Source organism: Sceloporus undulatus, chromosome 1 (genome assembly GCF_019175285.1).
Source record: "Sceloporus undulatus isolate JIND9_A2432 ecotype Alabama chromosome 1, SceUnd_v1.1, whole genome shotgun sequence".
NCBI lineage: Eukaryota > Metazoa > Chordata > Lepidosauria > Squamata > Phrynosomatidae > Sceloporus > Sceloporus undulatus.
The window spans coordinates 62876963-62896105 of record NC_056522.1 but is presented as its reverse complement, the minus strand read 5'-3'; the positions used below and the strand labels follow the sequence as shown (position 1 = coordinate 62896105).

The window sequence follows — 19143 nt, the reverse complement described above, 5'->3', positions numbered from 1 at the left end:
CTGGGAAAAGATATCTGCAGCATTGTTCCATTTGTGAGGTGCATTGAAATCAGGCAGCTGGGAAGATACCAGGGGGTCCTGCCACAACTGCTTCTCTCAGTATGCCAGCCATAATGTTTCCAAGTTCTGATTAAAGGGCACTACAATGGCCAGAATGCCTCTCTCCTCATGGGAAGCTCAGTCTACTCAATGAAACTAGGAAGACTAGTTCATATACCACAGCAGTGTCTCACTGAGTGGCAGCAGCTCTCTAGGGTTTCATATAGATTTTTCCTCAGTAAAGTCTAGAAGTGTTAGGGACTGAATCTGGGACCTTTCACATGCAAAGTATGGACTCTGTCAGCAAGCGGTGGCTCTTTTTTAAGTGAGCAGGAACTGAAATGGTCTCTTAATTAGTTTCCCCCCAGTGTGGATTCTAAAAATCGTTTCCAAGAAAGTAAACCAGGTGAAACATAGCGTTTCTGCTGTTTCAAGCCAACAATGTGTTGTTCACTTTTACTAAGTTTTGAGCTCCACCAATTAGAACAGAATCACAGTCTATTACTGAATTTCCTGTATGAAGTATGGATTGATTGAAAAATCTATAATGACATCCTTGCAGAGTGCCCAGTTATCACTGATCCCCTTGCACACCAGTGACATAGGAAAGGCTTCATTGAAAGGTGGGTTCCGGGCTTGAATTCCAAGCTTTGTAATGACCCAAAAAAGTGAACTGTGATGGTGTAGATTCCATTTAAGCCATCATAATTCACCAACAGGATTCTATCAAAGTTGGAGAGTTCAGCATTCAAAGTTGGAGAGTTCAGCATTCTTTAGGATGGCCTGATTTAAAATATAGGCTGAAACTAGTGTACATGAAATCATTTTTGGGGGCATCAATGCAAAGCTGAACACATGGTGTTTGAGTGATGAAGGCCTAAAGCCAGTTGTTCATCCCAACTAGTTTGTTGTTGTGTGCATCCCAACTAGTTTGTTGTTGTGTGACTTCAAGTCATTTCAACTAGGCCTGTTACAGACTGCCAAAATGAAGCTGCTTCGGGTCTCTTTGGAGGTATGCTATTTAAATGATGCATGGGTCCTAAGAGTCTGGAGGTTGTGCCAAAGCCACACTCCATTCCTAAGCACTGGAGTGCAGCTTTAGTGCAGCTTCCGGATTCTTAGGGTGCATGCATCATTTAAACAGCATACCTCCAAAGAGACCCGAAGCAGCTTTATTTTGGCAGTCTGTAACAGGCCCTAGAGTAGATGAACTAGATGGGATTTATGTAATTGTTGCCTTACCATTCAACCACAGACTCAGTGGGTCTACACACTGGGATTAGCAACTGGATTCAGATCAAAGTGCTTGTTTACTTGGCAATAAATTGTAGTCAACTGAGTTTACAGAGCAATGTGTGTCTGAGACTGCTAGCTGGCTTCACTTATCATGGCAGCTTCTTAATCTTTTTTATTATTATTATTTTAATAATCAGCATGGCCAGATTATTACCTCAGCTCAGCCATGTGACTGCACCATTCAAGTGCATATGATGCTAAATCTGCTGAATTCAGACAACTCAAGAGTTAAATCATTTTATACCTTTAGAGGATGGGAGTTAACTTGCACATTCAATTTCTCAATGAACAAATATGGCAAACTAAACTGGAAAAATGTATCTGGAAATTAGATTATGTGGGCAGTTGTAAGCACTACAAGAGGAGAAAATGTAATACTGAAAATGCTTGTCAAATACTTTTGGTATTCAGATTTATTTAGACCAAGACATACAGTGTACCTTAATAACTGTTAACAATGAAGAAAGTAATTTACACAGTTAGCATTTTCTACATAATTAATAGTACATTTAGAAAGGAGTGTCCAAATTTTTTCCTCAACATATTGAACTGCAGACACTACAATTCTGCTGGAGTGCCAAGTGATAAGAAACATCATTTGGAAAATTAGCAGAAGCTAATAATACCAGGTTTATACTGCATAACAAATGGAAGCTTTCTCTACTGCACTCATATTAATGGGATCTCATATGCATGTGGGTAGATTGTAATATATCTTGGAAGGACTTTGTTGTGTTCTGTCTTCTGTTTCTTTTCCATGGAACAGCGGCTTGGAGGTCTTCTTCATTCTAATGGCAAGCCAGCTTCACAATCTTCCTTAAGCATCATCAGGTCTTGCATTAGGCTATGCTCTGTTCCATGGGTCACCTTCATAATATCATAAGCCTGATGAGGGGGAAAAAAAAAGGGGGGGGGGAGGTCAACCAATACATCATCCTTTACAGTAATACCTTGCTATACTATAATAATAATAATAATAATAATAATAATAATAATAATAATAATAAATGTATTTATATACCACCTTTCCAAAAAGATCAAAGCGGTTTACATAATTAAATAAAAACACATAAAATGCATAAACGATTTAAACAAACAAATAAATAAAATACCTAAACAGTACATAACGTACACAATAAATTCCATCCCTCATCCCTTATCTAAAATACAATACTAGTATAGTAAAATACTTTACTATACTATGTCAAAGCATGGAAGTAATTACAACCCTCCCACCTGTGAAAGTGAAAATAATGTGAATATAAACAAATATAAATAAAAATAGTTAATGTCATTTTTTTAAACAGGAAGAATTTTAATGACATTTTGTTAATTTTATAAATTCATCCCTTTTTGTTTTTAGACTGTATGCCATAGGCAGGCTTTTGTCTGTATTTTGACCATATTTTTTTGTGCAGTGCCATGTAAAGCTACGGCGCTTTATAAATAAACTTACTACTACTACTACGAAGAAGAAGAAGAAGAAGAAGAAGAAGAAGAAGAAGAAGAGTTCTCTGGGAATCTCTAGGCCCTCCAGCACAACTCTTTGGCCAACGAGTGGTATGAGTTGATCATAGGATCACTCTGGATCATAGAATCACTCCAGTGGAAGTTGACCATAGGAAGTCAACCATAGGAGAACCTAGAGATTTCTAGAAACAACATATTAATCACATCCAGGGATCATAAAATTTGTGAAAGGAAAATCAGTGAATGTGGCACAGGGGACTGTAATTCCTTTTCCAAATAAAGAAATTCTTTTCCAATAGTGTTATGGTTGTTAATGATAAATTCACTCACTTTGCATTGTAATGTTTAAAAGCTACTTTCATGGTATAAAGGTATCATCTCATTAAATCAATAGGAAACTGGGAAGGGAGGGTTACCCATAGGGCCCACTGACAGGCTGCTTTTTCATTGGAAAATCAGTCAAGTTGAAAAAAGCATAAATAAAATTTGTTTTATTATTAAGAGGGTTGTTAACTTGTGGTTTGTGAACACGTTATGTGCTTTTGTGCATTATATTTGATTGGTGGTCTATTACCTAAACAGTTAATTAATATTTCCTACCTTTCCTTCCAGAATAGAAAGGAAGGAAGCAAACAATTGTTGTTGTGTGCCTTCGAGTTGTTTCTGACTTATGGCAACCCTAAGGCAAACCAATCACAGGGTTTTCTTGGGAAGATTTGTCCAGAAGGGGTTTGCATTTGCCTTCCTCTGAGACTGAGAGAATGTGACTTTTCCAGTGGGTTTCCAGAGTCAAGCGGGTACTTAAACCTTCTTCTCAAAACCACTACACTACACTGGCTCTGTCATATGCCCTAATCTCTGTGAAAGGTAGCAGTATAAGGAGACAATGCAGCACTTTTTCTGCAGTGGCTGCCACACTTTGGAGAATGATGCTATCTGAAGTTCCCATTTTCCTGGCAGCCAGAAACGTCTGTAGAATGAGTGGTGTGTGGCATGTGTAAAAGTTAGGAAGAAAGCACATGAGCAATGACCAGTGCACTAAACTAAATATTATAGAGAACATACAGAAGCCATACTGCAGAAATTATTTCTATTTCTTCTTGTGATTGAGGCTAATCTATTTCTTTGTGTGATGCAGGCTGATAATTTATGTTGAACTCTGTAGAACCAATGGCTTTCCATGATCCAAGCAATTAGTTTTATGGTGAAAAACGACAGCACACAAATAGGACACAGAGCCTGGCATTATAAATGCCATTGTTTTCTGCCCAAGAACAGAAAGCCTCATTAGATAATTGGTACAAATGTGCCTTGGAATGCAAATAAAAGAACAGCACATCCATTTGTGTTTGATTTGCATTGGGATTGGGCAGGGTACCTAACATCAGAGGCGCATGGAAAAGTATGCAAATATGCCACTGCGCTGCTCAGTCAGTCATGATGAAAGGAGGAAGCTAGCTCCATTGCGCTGATGTGCTACAAAGCGAAGGGCAAGGTATTGGGGAAATCATTTCTGCTTCTCCTTTGTCCCTTGATTAAAATGAATGCCTGTTAGAAGACAGCAAAGGAAGGACAAATGCCTAGAAAGCCACGCTCATTTTACTTTCATCACACATGCAGTTAATAATGCACAGGGCAAGCTGGAAAGAACCAGTTCAAATGAAGCCTAGTTTTTTAAAAATGCCACTCTGGAGCAAAAGGGATTTGTGTTTATATTCCTTCATGTTTTTCCCCAGTAGAGATAGTAAACATGCCAGGATGTAAGATACTACAATTTTCAGCACAGAAATTAATGTATTCTTGTTGACTTGCTTTCCATTAGAACCAGTTTTCACCTATCTCTTTTTGATTTGCTAGCTTTCTGTATGTAGCAAGCAAGGAGGTTTTTCCCCCTTGTTATGTGTTACAGTCCTTGTAGGCTAGGTCCATTCCTGATATCCTAGCTTTCGATGTGCAATCACCACCACCATCATAATCTTAATTTATATCTTGCCAACCCCTAACTTCAAAAACAGCAGTCAACACAGCTACAGGAAAGTTGTGTTACTGTTTTACATGGCAGAATAGTTAAAAATGAAATCCATTCTGGACCACCTGAATAATGCTTTGAACCTGAAGGAGAAAGATGTGTATGAAAGTGAGGAGGATATGTTCTTCTCTATATGTGTCCATGCACATTGATGAGTATTTGCAGGAATAGCAAAAGAAAAAAACAAAGAAACTCTGTTGTCATTTAGTATTTCTAAAATATACTTATGCAAAATAAAATATTTTTCTTTGGTTTAGCTGACTTGTTTCATGCAATTTCATTTTGCATTTTGCTTTGAGCTGTTATTGCAAGCAACCTTGCAATGTTTTAATAAATAAATATTTTACTATTTTAATCAGTGTAAATAAAATTAAGATTTATGTCGGTTTGCTCATCCATTTGTCACCACACCATACCCAAATGGTTAGATTGATTTTCACTAAGTATGGAGGGCATATTTGGGATAGCCTAACTTAGAATATAGAATAAATAGTATAAATGCCCTGAGGGCCACCCCCTTATTATTCACTCACAGAGGTAATGTGGCACATCATTTGAAATATCCTGATGTGATGATTTTTTTAAAAAAATATACTTTTTTGGACATTTTACTGTCACTATGTAAATAAAATTAAAGGTGGTATCTTGTCAGGAGAGCCAGCATGGTGTAGTGGTTTGAATGCTGGACTAGGACCCTGGAGAACAGGTTCAAATTTCCCAATAAGTAATAAATAGTAAAATAAATAGTGAAATAGTAATCAAAATATTTAAAGTACGTTGAAAGGGACTGAAGCATAACCTGTTTCATTAGCAGCTGGACCCACATGCTCTTGGTGAATGGTGTCTTACATACCGTTAGACAAAACCTGAGCAATAATGGGATTCACTTTTCTAAGAAATTCCTATTCAATTATTAGTTGAGCGCACAGTTCAGTGTCACTGACCTTTACAGAAAGGAAAATAGTTCATACTGTAAACTCTGTAATCTGGAAGGTGTGCTAGAAATGTGCTGACAACATGTTTCATCACAAGTGTTAAGATTCATTATAACACCATTGCAGTGGACAGATTTCCTTCGCAGATGCAATCAACATGCTACAGTGAGACAGCGACTTCTCATAAATAGCATCTTGGCAGATTTTGGTGTCAAGCAGTAGAGAAAAGGATGTAGGTTGTTTCATCAAATACATGTACTAGAAACACAAATACCTATCTAGTGTAGAAAACAAAGCTCAATTTTGGATTAAAATTTACAATATGATCACAATCCTGTTATAAATGCTGAATGTATATCATGCCTCCTTGAATCCCATTTTGGGAGAAATGCAGGGCATAAATCCAGTAAATAAATACAAATAAAATACTGGATATACTTATGTATAAGTCTAGAAATTTTAGTCAAAAAATTGACCCTAAAAACCTGGGTCGATCTAACCATGGGTCAATGTAAATACTGTACTTTAACTTTTATTTTGAAAAGGGAACCATCCCAGGGTAAAAGGCAAGAGTGTAATGTGTCCTGGAAGCACTGACCCCCCCCCCTTTTACTCTTTCATCCATCCAGCCCTTGGGGTAAGCACAATAGTGCTTTTTTAAGTTCTTTGACATGGTTTCCCTTTGCTTCATCATTTAGATCATTTTTTGCTTACCCCTAAATTTTACCATCGACTTATCCACAGGTCAAATGACAATCCATAATTTTGGCCTCCAAACCTGCCCCCTGACTTATACATGACATCAATTTATAGTTGAGTACTGTATTTTCTGGCGTATAAGACTACTTTTTAACGGAGGAAAATCTTCTCAAAAGTCGGGGGTCGTCTTATACGCCGGGTGTTGTCTTATAAGGCAGGTGCTGAAATGTCTGGGCTGAAATGGAGAATCTGTGGTCACCGCATATGGTGGGGGGAGCTCAAAAACAGCCATGGCCGCATCCCCAGCATATGTGACGATTGTATGAAAGCAGCTACCGCTTTGATAGTCTTGGAGATAGAGAAGGCTGGGCAGGCAGGGAAAGCTGACTAATCCGAGCAGGCTTTGTATACAACAAGGTTTCCTGCTAAGTACCTGCATGTCATTTAAATTAAAATTACCATATTGAAATCAAATCTGATGTTTTTTAAAAATTTTATTTGGTGTGCGTTGGAAGAGGGGTAGTCTTATATGGTGAGTATATCCCAAACTCTAGATTTTAACTGGTCGTCTTATACGCCCAGTCATCTTATACGCCGGAAAATACGGGTATATACAGTAAATAAAACTATGGCAACTATTTCACTGTGTAAAATACACAAATCTGAATCTATAATGGATAAAAGTTGCACGGAAGAATTAAACAATAAATTGCTGATATCCTAGCTACTTAGTGACCTAAACTGCTCAAACCCATCTTAACAGGCAGCAACCATATTGAGTGAAGGAGATCTTTCAGCTGGTGATCGATTGATTGATCAGACAGCAAGGAGGAGGAAGTTTCCTGCCCTCTCCTGCAATGAGCAAGGCCATGATGAGGAATTGAGACAGGAGTCCTGCTTCTTATGGTTGCAGCCTCACTTGCTAGCAGGAGGGGGCTGGAAACATCCTCCTCCTTGCACCTCATCACCAGATGAACAGATCTGCTTTGCCTGACACGCCTACTGTCTGTTAAGGTGGCTTTGGAGGGGTATTTACAGTTGTGGCAATAGTGCCATGATTGTGACTACATAGTGCTATTGAATATGAAGCATTTACAGATCTGTAACTCTCTGTTCCAGATTCATAACTGCAATACAAAGTGAAAGCTATTTATTTCATGACTTCTACTATTCTGGGAATAGTCAGAAGGCACCTGCTGTATAACTTGGCGCAGCTTAGGCCTGTCTGGGAAGTAACTAGTTGGGAGACCAGCGGGGAACACTCATTAACACATGTAATTAATTATTTTCCCCCAACGGGGATTCAGTGATGTTACATTCTAAAAGTAATGCAAATGAGCGGGGAACAAAATAATGTTTTCTAATTATTTTTAAATGTTAACTTTTAGGAGCTTTAAAAGAAATTTTCAATTGTGTTTTGATGGGAAAATTTAAAGTTTTGTGTCATTATTATTATTGGTTTATTGATTATATTTCCATTATCTAATCAATCCCAACTGTTTTTTGGTAGAGACCAAGATCAATACATTAATTTTCCTCCCTTCACTTTGAAACATAAGGCCCCTAGTGGATCCACTTCAATCTTCAGGTTTCCTTATGAGAAGAAAACTGTTTTGGTCACTTTGGTGGCTGAACTTCACCAGAAACCTAATAGTGGGAGTGTTCTGAAGGATCTCTCAGTGGCTTTCGATACCATCAGTCAGGGTATCTTCCTGAGACATGTCTCAAATAGGATCTGGAGACATTGTTCTCAAGTGGCTCTGTTTCTTCATGGAGTGCTAATTTCAGAAGCTGCTACTGGACAGTTCCTGTTCAGTTGACAATTCTTCTGTTGTGTCCCTCAAGGTCACATTTTCTCCTCTATGCTTAACATAAACAAAATATCACTGGGGGAGGGATTTTTTTGGGGGGATTTTCAGCTTCAGTATGCTGGTGATACTAAATTCTTATTCCTTTAAATCCTAGAAAGCTGTTTTAGTTCTAAGCCACTCAGTAATGGATCAGAGGAACAAGAACAAACCCCATCTTAATCCTGACAAGAGAAAGGTGCTCTTGGTCACTCAAAAGTCACATCATATAATGATTCAATATGTGTTAAAGAAGGTTACACAAGGGAAATGTAACAGTTCCTGGAGATGTCTGATCTAGCCACATGCCTTGGTGATATCCTTTTTGGACTACTTGTAAGGACTGAACATGGGGTTCTTTGAAAAGTGTTCAGAAACTTCACATGATGTAGAATGTCTCCTCCAGAAAACATTTGACTCCTTTATTACAAGACCTTCACTGTCTATTGTTCCGTTTCTAGGCATAATGAGGGGGGATCTTTTTGGTGGCCATTTCCACCTCTGAAATTTCTTGCTGGTAGAGGGCAATTGCCTTCCTCTTCCTCTTTACTATCCTGCCAGCAGACAATTTTTTAGGCTGGTTTTTGGCCTATTAGCTGATCTGTTTTGAAGGGAGTGTAACTGATTTGGTTAATATCCATTTCTTACACTGTTGCATTTTATTTGTGTTTTCAACCGATACATTAATTTTAATTAAGATTTTGTTTAATTACATTTCACCATTGTTATTACTGAACTACAGCTCTGGAGATCAGGGTTTGAATCCCTGCTCTGCCATAGAAACCCACTGGGTAACCTTAGTCGAAGTCACGTTCACCCAACCACAGAGGAAGGTGAAGGCAAGCCTTCACTGAACAAATTCTGCCAAGAAAACCCTGTAATAGGTTTGCCTTGGTATTGCCATAAATCAGAAATGACTTGAAGGCACACAACAACAATTATTAGCTTCCCTGAGTGTCATTCTGGAAGGAAAGGTTAGGAACATTAATTAACTAATTAGGTAAGAGACCACCAATCAGATATAATGCACAAAAGCACATAACATGTTCACAAACCACATGTTAACAATCCTCCCAATAACAATGAAAATTTAAGATTATTTTTGTTCATGAATCTGATTGTAAAGACTCAGAATTATTATTTTAATAATAACATTAAAAGGAATAAACTCAGGTCAGGTCATCTAATAATATGAAATTCTTTGTTCTCTTCATCATCCCCAAATCCACCTTCTGCTTTTAAAAGTCAGTATTCTTTTGGCAATACTGGCAATACAAAATGAAGCATGGCCACTGCTGCCCTCTACTTGCAATGAATTTTGCAGGACACTGTGTTTTAAAAACCTGTCTGAGTTCTCCACAATTCCAGAGGAGACACCTTTAAAATGGAAGTTAGCTTTCCAAATCAGATATGTCAAGTGAAAACCAAATAGTATTGTCAAACTCAGTGCTTGACTGTGATACTTACCAATATCAAATTTCAGATGTTAGTTGTCATTAACTCAAATTTAATTGTTTTTCATTTTTACATCAAGATTTCAATCTAAATATTTCAGATGAGGTTTTTGCACCATAACCAAAATGACATCTCCTCCCAAAGATGACCATAAACATGCAGACAGATCTTTAGTGAGAGGATTAGAGCTCTTTGTGTTTTATATAAAAGCTCATAGTAACTGTTTTATTGTTTTACTGTACCGATTATTTTTTTGGATGTTGATTTTATTTTATGCTCGAGCCTCTTATTGATCTGTTGATCATAATAAAAAATGATGATGATCTTCCATAACCAAAAATGTCCATAAACATGCAAACAGATCTTTAGTTACTCTTATTCCAACAACAACAAACTTTACTACAGCCATTTGGCCAGCACAATTACAAAATTCCAATTTAAGACATAACTTAGTTTTATACCATAGGTTCATGTACAGACAGATTGGAGAGTATAAACAAATGTTAGTTTATAAAAAGTAAGGATAGGACTGCACAATCAGGTAAACACACAACAATAAGTAGGCTACTCTTATTCCACCTTCTCAAAATAGGCAGATAAACTACACTTGATCTTAGCCAAAAGGCCGAGAATAGGTAGATGCACCATAACCAAAATGACATCTCCTCTCAAAATGGTCAACATTTTAAACAGGAAGGAGAGAAACAGAAAAAGGCCCTGAAATATCCTTTCCTTCCTGCAACTTAATAGGTATTTGCCATTCAAGGTTAGGGGATGATTAATGCTTTCCCCCTCCAGCTACTGAACAGTAATTACCAACAACTGATATTAAAGGAAGTCACCCCTAGAAACTGTGTAAGCAGCAATGACCCATCACCTCACTTTGCTGCTATTGCCTAAGGAGCCAGTGTAGATAAAGATGTGGGAGGGCAGACTATGGGATGGTACTGAAAAAGAGGGGGTGAGCTTGGAGGGTGGAAATTGGGAGAAGGGATTAGGAGTAGGAAAAGGAGACATGGCAGAAGAACTGACCTGTTTCAAAGTTTCCAGAGCCTGGGAAAACATATTTTGGCTGTACTGCAACTTGGCCACTCTTATCATCTGGACAGCCCTCAAAGGATGGAAGCCAGAATAATACAACCTAGATGCACAGACAGGAGAAAAACCATAGCATCTTTGTCAGCTCTCTCACCTTCACAGTTCCTGCCTCAGTGGAGAGCTATTAGGGTGGGCCTGCAAAGCCATTGTGAATTTTAATCAGGTATTCAGAGGAAAATGAGCTCCACTGCAGGGGAGTGTGAAATACTGATGGGAATTAACAAATTATTATTTTCCGTCTCCATAGAATGGCTTTTACATTATCCTGTTAGAAAGTGACAGGGGTGGCATTAATTCACACACCTCAGTTAGACAATACAATAGCTCTGACTGCACTTAGTGTTAAACAAAGAGGCTTTCTGTCATCGTAGCACTGGGACAAATTCATTTTCACAGGAGAGATTTCAGAAGGGAGTCAGAGTGTCTGTTCTTTAATGGCAATTGGCATGGGAGTTGAGGAATTATGGTGAAACATGGGCCTGTTACAGACTGCCAAAATAAAGCTGCTTCGAGTCTCTTTGGAGGTATGCTATTTAAATGATGCATGGGTCCTAAGAGTCCGGAGGTTGCGCCAAAGCCACACTCCATTCCTAAGCACCGGAGTGCAGCTTTGGTGCAGCTTCCAGATTCTTAGGATGCATGCATCATTTAAACAGCATACCTCCAAAGAGATCTGAAGCAGTTTTATTTTGGCAGTCTGTAACAGGCCACGGAGAGCTTTATAATAATATAATAATAAAATTTTATTTATATACCGCCCTTCTAAAAAATCAGGGCGGTGAACAACAGGAATAACAATACAATGATACAGAACCAAATAAAATACGTTAAAAACAGTTCAATAAAAATAATAAAAATAACATGTTGGCAAAACAATGCTGACATGGGGGGGGGAAGAATTACTGGTCAGGGTAAGCTTGTTCAAATAAATGGGTTTTTAACCCCTTCCTGAATTGAGGTAGGGAGGTGGCTGAGCGGAGCTCGAAGGGCAGCGCGTTCCAGAGGTTGGGGGGCTGAGATGGAAAAGGCCCTCCTAGAGGTGGAGTTATATTTCACCTCTGGAACTCTTAACAATAGCTGCCCTGAAGATTGTACGGAGAGAGGCGGTCCTCCAGGTACCCTGGGCCCAAGCCATTTAGGGCTTTATAGGTAATTACCAACACCTTGTATTGCGCCCGGAAGCGAATAGGCAGCCAATGTAAGTCTTTAAGGACTGGAGTTATATGACTGGCCCTGGCAGTGCCAGTGACCAGATGGGCTGGTCTGGATAGTTGATTGCACTTCCCTAGTCATGTTTTTTATAACCCACAAAATGGCAGAAGAGATCATGTTTGCAGTATTTAAACCAGGGTGGGAATCACACAGCTTTCCAGATGTTGTTGGATTGGAACTCCAAGCATTTCCTCCCATTGGCTGCTTTGGCTAGGATTGCTGGGACGTGCAGTTTATATCATCTGAGAGTCATGCAGATCCCATTCCCTGGCCCAACCTGAGAGACCCAAACAAACTGACCCACAAAAACTGACACAGCAGAGTGGCCCAGAGCATGAACTGTGAAATCCCCACTTCAAACCTTCCCTTGGCCAAGAATCCCACCTTGATCTCCACTTTACAATATGAGGGCCACAATACAGGGCCACAATACTGAGAAGAGTGCTAGTATAGACCCTGAGATGGCTACTGCAAAAAAAATAAGAAAATAAAGAAAACCACACACACACCACTAAGAGCAGTAATAACAACAGTCTGACATCAATACCAGGAAAGATTCTAGAACAGATCATTAAACAGAGAATCTGTGAACATCTAGAAGGCAATGCCATAATACGTCCCGCACACTAAGGTCCTCTGGAAGAAATCTACTACAGCCAAAAAAATCTAGGCTAACATCTGTCTCCCAGAGGGCCTTTTCTACTACTGCTCCTAAACTATGGAACGACCTGCTAGAGGAGATCCGTCATATTTCCACTCTGGTAGCTTTTAAGAAAGCACTCAAGACGGATCTCTTCCGGCAGGCCTTTCCAACCTAGTTACCCTCCCCAGATATAGAGATATTTGTCCCCTCATTTGTCTATTTCCCCCTGCCAATGTTTCTGCCTATTTTTTGGTTGTTCAATGTTTTAATGTTTTTAATGTTTTAAATGTTTTAATATTATTAAACATGTATGTACTCTTTAATTCTGGGAATGGGGGGTGGTGGTAGGTCTAGGGTTTGATTTTTTTTAACTCTATTGTAATTTGTTGTATTTTATTGTTGTAACCAGCCCGGAATCTTCGTGATTGGGCGGGCTAGAAATAAATCTATTATTATTATTATTATTATTATTATTATTATTATTATTATTAAAAAGTCAGCATGGGTTTCAGAGAAACAAGTCATGCCAGACAAATCTAATCTCTTTCTTTGATAAAATTACCAGCTTGGTAGATGAAGGGAATGCTGTGGATATAGTATATCTTGATTTCAGTAAGGCCTTTGACAAAGTTCCCCATGACATTCCTGCAAACAAGCTTGTAAAATGTGGGCTAGACAAGGCAACTGTTAAGTGGATTTGTAACTGGTTGACCGGACGAACCCAAAGGGTGCTCAACAATGGCTACCTTTCATCCTGGAGAGAAGTGACCAGTGGAGTCCCACAGGGCTCTGTCCTGGGCCCAGTACTGTTCAACATCTTTATCAATGACTTGGAGGAAAAAATTGGGGGTATAGTTATCAAATTTGCAGATGACACCAAATTAGGAGGAATAGCTAATACTCCAGAGGACAGGATCAAAATTCAAAATGACCTGAATAGACTAGAAAGCTGGGCCACAGCTAACAGAATGAACTTCAACAGGGAGAAATGTAAAGTACTGCACTTAGGGCGAAAAAATGAAATGCACAGATATAGGATGGGGGACACCTGGCTTAAGGAGACAACATGTGAAAGGGATCTAGGAGTCCAAGTAGACCACAAGTTGAACATGAGTCAACAGTGCGATGCGGCAGCTAACAAGGCCAATGCGATTTTAGGCTGCATCAATAGAAGTATAGTGTCTAGATCAAGGGAAGTAATAGTGCCACTATATTCTGCTCTGGTCAGGCCCCACCTGGAATATTGTGTCCAGTTCTGGGCGCCACAATTCAAAAAGGACATTGAGAAACTGGAGCGTGTCCAAAGGAGGGCGACTAAAATGGTGAAAGGTCTGGAAACCTTGCCCTATGAGAAATGACTCAGGGAGCTGGGGATGTTTAGCCTGGAGAAGAGAAGGTTAAGAGGTGATATGATAGCCCTATTTAAATACCTGAAGGGATGTCATATTGAGGAGGGAGCAAGCTTGTTTTCTGCTGCTCCAGAGACTAGGACCCGGAGCAATGGATGCAAGCTGCAGGAAAAGAGATTCCACCTCCACATTAGGAGGAATTTCCTGACAGTAAGAGCTGTTCGACAGTGGAACACACTTCCTAGGAGTGTAGTGGAGTCTTCCTCCTTGGAGGTCTTCAAACGGAGGCTGGATGGCCATCTGTCAGGGATGCTTTGATCTGGATTTCCTGCATGGCAGGGGCTTGGACTGGATGGCCCTTGCGGTCTCTTCCAACTCTATGATTCTATGACAACATGACAGATGCTTTTGCACTTATTTATTGATGTATTTATTTAACTGATATACTGCTGCTCAAGATAAATTTTAGAAGTGTTTTGTTCAAAAACAGTTCTACGTGTCAGCCACTGTCCGTGGTACATCACCGACACCTGTTCCATCACTATTCTTGCCTTTTGGAAATGCCTAATTTTCCAATGGTATATTATATTATAGAATTCCTATTCTTCAGGTTTCAGCCTCCTCTTCCAGTTTTTTTGAACTGGAGATGTACATATGTACTAGAGCAGGAAAGAGAAAACAGGGATTGTCCTTACTAAGATAGCTGGGTGATGCTAAGTTTGGGCTTGCCAGCTTGTTTTCTGTGGGAGATTCTCTGACTCTCTACATATACACATTACCTCTATCAAAACAAGAAGGAACAACCCAGATCCAATCTGTAAAATCATATTTTGCAGAAGAACAAAATCTCTTCATTTAGATCTCATTTGATACTTTCACTTAAAGTATCTCTACATCTAGAGCTTCTCCAAGTGCCTCAGAGAATGGTTGTCTGTTTGGGATCCCCTTCACCTTTACTGAGACATCTGGTCACCTGTCTGAGCAAGAAGATGAGGGAGACCAGGCTAGCATGGCACTAAGGTTTCTTTCACTGGCACTGGGGATTGGATCTTTGCCCAGTTTGCCTGGCTCCTAGCTCAAGTGGTTTTCCACCAATGAAGCAGTAAATTCATCTTGCAGACTCCTTCTTTACTCCCACCTCAGCTCTACCGAGACTTGTTTAATAATTGCATCCAATTCCTGAGTAATCAGAGTCTGTGAAGATTTAGGATTATGGTATATGATACCAGAGGAAGCAGTGAGTAATTAAGCAATGTCAGGCAGATGACCAAAACCACTCAGAGCCATAAACTAAAGAGAAGGGAAATTTAAGAGGTGAAGGTAAAGGAAGCAAGCGTGAAACTGAGAGCACTGAGTACATAAATATTTACAAAGCTGTTTTATTGGGCTGATTTATGCACTGGTCTTATGCATGTGTTTAGTTGCTTTTCACAAGCTTTAAGCCTGAGATGTAAAAAACAATAACAACCCAGCTGTTTAGTATTATTATCTGCAATAAATCTGCTAAATTATTGGAACATCTTTTGTGCAAACACGTGTACTGGACATCCTTCTTGGGGCAGTAATGTGCGGCCTTAGTGGAGAGTTATTTTTTGATGTAAACAAGAAGCAACAATTTGGTTTCCATTCCTTTCATCACTCTAATATCAAAATCCAGACATGGTGGTAAGACCTCAATTTAGATAACAGCATACTAAATGAATTAGTTCAGTGAGGTCCAGAGAGGTAGGCATCACTGAAGTATCTGTGGGCCAATTTTCTGTCAGTAGGAATCCCTAGAGACCACACAGACTTCCAGAAATGGAGGAGGATGGGAAATAATAAAGGCTGGTTTTGAAAAATTTGAGAAATTTAATTTTTTACAGTGTTCAATGGGTCATTGTCTCCTCCTGTACATGTGATCCTAAGCCCACACTTAGGAAATTGCTGGGATAAAACCTCAATCAGAATGGATGCATGAAATGAATGGATGGAACCCTAGGCTCTAGGGATTGTGCTGTTTCACAGACCTTCACCTAGTAAAGGTCCACACAGAGAGAGAGAGAGGTGCTATCCTAACTATGACTTTGCATAGGGAGAAAGTGATGCCTCCAATCTGAAAGGGGTTCTACATCCAAGGATGAATATATACCAATCCCAAGAGATTTGTACAAAAACAGAAGAATCTGGAACACAGGACTTTATAACACAGTCCTGATTCTTGTTGAGATTGTGTTAATGAAAGGACATGCATACATAGTGGATTGGGAGGCACTCCCTCCCACGCATCCTTTCAATTAATGCAAATAGGCTGTTGCTGGTCCCATGCTCTCTTCCATCTTGAGTTGTGCTAATGAGGTTTAACAACAACAACAACAACAACAAAGACTCTTCTGGAATAGAAATGGGGAGGGGGAAGGGGGAGAGGAGGAGACACTGACATCATGCGACTGCCCAATCCTGAAACCGCTATGGGATATTTTATTGCACATGTGGACTTGCGCTATACCAGCATGAATGGGAGCTTATTGATGGGTTTTCCCTGTCAATGGCAAGGTGCAGGCTAACCACAATTGGAGGACAAGGCAGCAACATGAGGGAGATTATCTTGTGTGATAGGTATCACTAAAGGAACTATTATCAGGCTTTTTTTGGCAGTTTAAAAACCTTGTGTGATGAAGTCCTCAGTCTTAATCCAGGTGTGTCCTAGTCACATCAGAAAGAGCCTTGAACTCTGAATAGATTTGTGCAAGGTAAATCAGAATCCCTTACATCATTGGCATTATTTCCAGAGCAACTTTGCATTTGCTTTATGGCCTTTAGCAGCAGACTCTTGGAATGCTCTCTAATATCATTACAAGAGATGGATAGGTAGGGATGTACATTCAGGGGCACTTTTACAACAATGTTGCCTCTTTCTCATGGATGCTAGACAGAACCATATCCTGTACACTATAAAAGCCCCTTTAAAAGCAGAAACCAGAAAAGGCAAAAAGCCCAGTTCTTCATCCTGCCCTGGTCTTGTATACAAATGGGTCTTTAAATAAACATCTAAATGCTACCTTTTCTCCTTGGAACTCAAAGTGGTTAAAACAACAATACTATTTTTTTTAAAAAAGTCCTTATGGTTCAAACAAAATAAGTAAACATTAAAACATGATGTCCTTTTCAGTGTACTATAAAACAATATCTGAAGCCAGGGAGAACCCAGAAGAACACATTCCAAGCCCTTAAATACACATTTGGTGTCTTATAAACTTACAGTGATTTTTTGACATTATCAATTCTTTGTGCTGGCCAAATGGCCGTAATACAGTAATAATAATAATAATAATAATAATAATAATAATAATAATAATAATAAATTCTTTTCAAAACAAGAAATTAGACTCCCATACTTTCCTTGTATAATCTCTTGTGGAAATAAATACTACTAGCTAGTTCTTTGCTTTTGAAAGAAATTGTTCATTTCCCTTATTTGAAATACATATGTGTCATCCATTTATCTGAGCATCCCATTTTTAATGTTAAGGGGGAATATGAAAAAGGAGTGGATTAATGCTTTCTAGATATGTAATAAAAGGTTTTAAACCCCACATTTCAGAGAACTCCTCTTAGAACTTCCCCCTTTCTTTTTTCATTTCCCAGGCTACATAATTAGAGCTTTTTCATCCTCTCATGAGTTTAGATTTAAAAGCTTAGTACAGAGTAAAGAAAACGGTGATCGTTTCCAATTCCTCACAATTTAAAATAGGTTAATTGATGTGTGTTATTCTCAGTAAATCCATTTGCAAAGCAACATTTCTGTCTCCACCTTCAGCCTGATGGAATTTCAAAAACAAATGAATCGTAAGCCTTGAAATCACTGTCTATAATGAAAGGATATGTTTGTTACATTATGCTCAAGTCAAAAAGACTGAGAAAATTGTAATACATGAACTTCTATAAAAACCTGAGAAATTACAAAAGAGGGGATATATGGGCATGGAATATTCCTTATCAATATCCTGTGATTCTGGACTTCAGGAAGAATGGTGATTAAGTAAAGCATGATGATGGCATCACACTAATTTTAGTTACAAAGAGTGGAAACACTACTCCAGTTAATGAGAATATTTTTGGAAAATGATGGGGCAATTTTCCCCCTTCATCTCTCACCTTAAAAAATAACATTATTTTTCAAGTTTCTGGGACCATGAATCAGCTTGTGAAATTCTCCTACACTCTGTTTCTCTCTGTTTCAAATATAACTGAGGAGTAGTCGGAACTGGCAAGTAAAGTGGCTTCTACCTGCTTTGAAGTCTGGCTTTTTAAACAATGCATGAAGTGAAGCCAGATGGAAAGCAAAATTAAGTCTTGTTGTAGGGCTAAAAACTGGAGCAAAAAGAAGCTGGGATACTCCAACTCAAGGCAGAAAATGTGCATCATTGCAACAGCATATAAACAGCCTGGCACCAGTATGGGACTGTAGCAAAGCAAAAATGAGATTGCCAAAAATGCAATGGATATAATTACATATACACAAACCAGACAGTCCAACAGGGGGGCATGAGGTGAAGTGGGGTGAAGGCGGCATGTATGGGTGGGGAAAGGAGCTCCATGATTATGCTTTGCCAATGTTATCACTTGGCACACCAATGTTCATTGCACATGCAACTGTGTGGTCAGTCCTATAGGCCAGGTGTCCAATGAAATGGTGTCTGGGCGGGAAGAGGGATGCAAATAACTGGGCAATGCAGCTTGATGCTGCATAGTACGGGGCAGCTTGTGGGTGTTCAGTCTGCCTTGGGAGTAGCCATGTGGACAATGGGGTTTCAATCCACTTTCAGAAAACCCAGGATTGAGCTGCTTTTTTCTGCCTGCCTGCTCCAGCTCTGAGAGTATGTACCGGAATGCCTTGAGATCTTAAAAACTGACAAATGAAATATGTCAGCAAGTGACACACAAAGTAAGTAAAGGTGAGACACATATTATGCCAGTGTTCAAATTACATAGGGACCACAGAAGTCATGGCTCCCTATCTGTTGTGATGACCTCTTTAGCTAATGTTTTAAAAGGCTGGAGTAAGGGTAAGGATTTGGCCAAATGGAGG

The 19143-nt window shown here is 39.2% G+C and overlaps 1 protein-coding gene across 4 annotated transcripts in view; it reads right to left on the bottom strand.

The window, feature by feature from the left end:
* Positions 1-1629: 1629 nt before the first annotated feature.
* The window catches only part of SMYD3 (SET and MYND domain containing 3), a 550856-nt gene continuing 533342 nt past the window's right edge, over positions 1630-19143 (bottom strand). For 2 of the 4 annotated variants that reach the window (XM_042445889.1, XM_042445888.1), the window contains exons 7-8: positions 10803-10911; positions 1649-2220 (exon numbers count right to left, since the gene is read on the bottom strand). In XM_042445889.1, the coding sequence (XP_042301823.1) occupies positions 2119-2220; positions 10803-10911 (211 nt within the window). In that variant the 3' untranslated portion in view covers positions 1649-2118. Of the gene's footprint in view, positions 2221-10802; positions 10912-19143 lie in introns of all 4 variants that reach the window. The other 2 variants (XM_042445885.1, XM_042445887.1) reach the window with 2 other exon arrangements.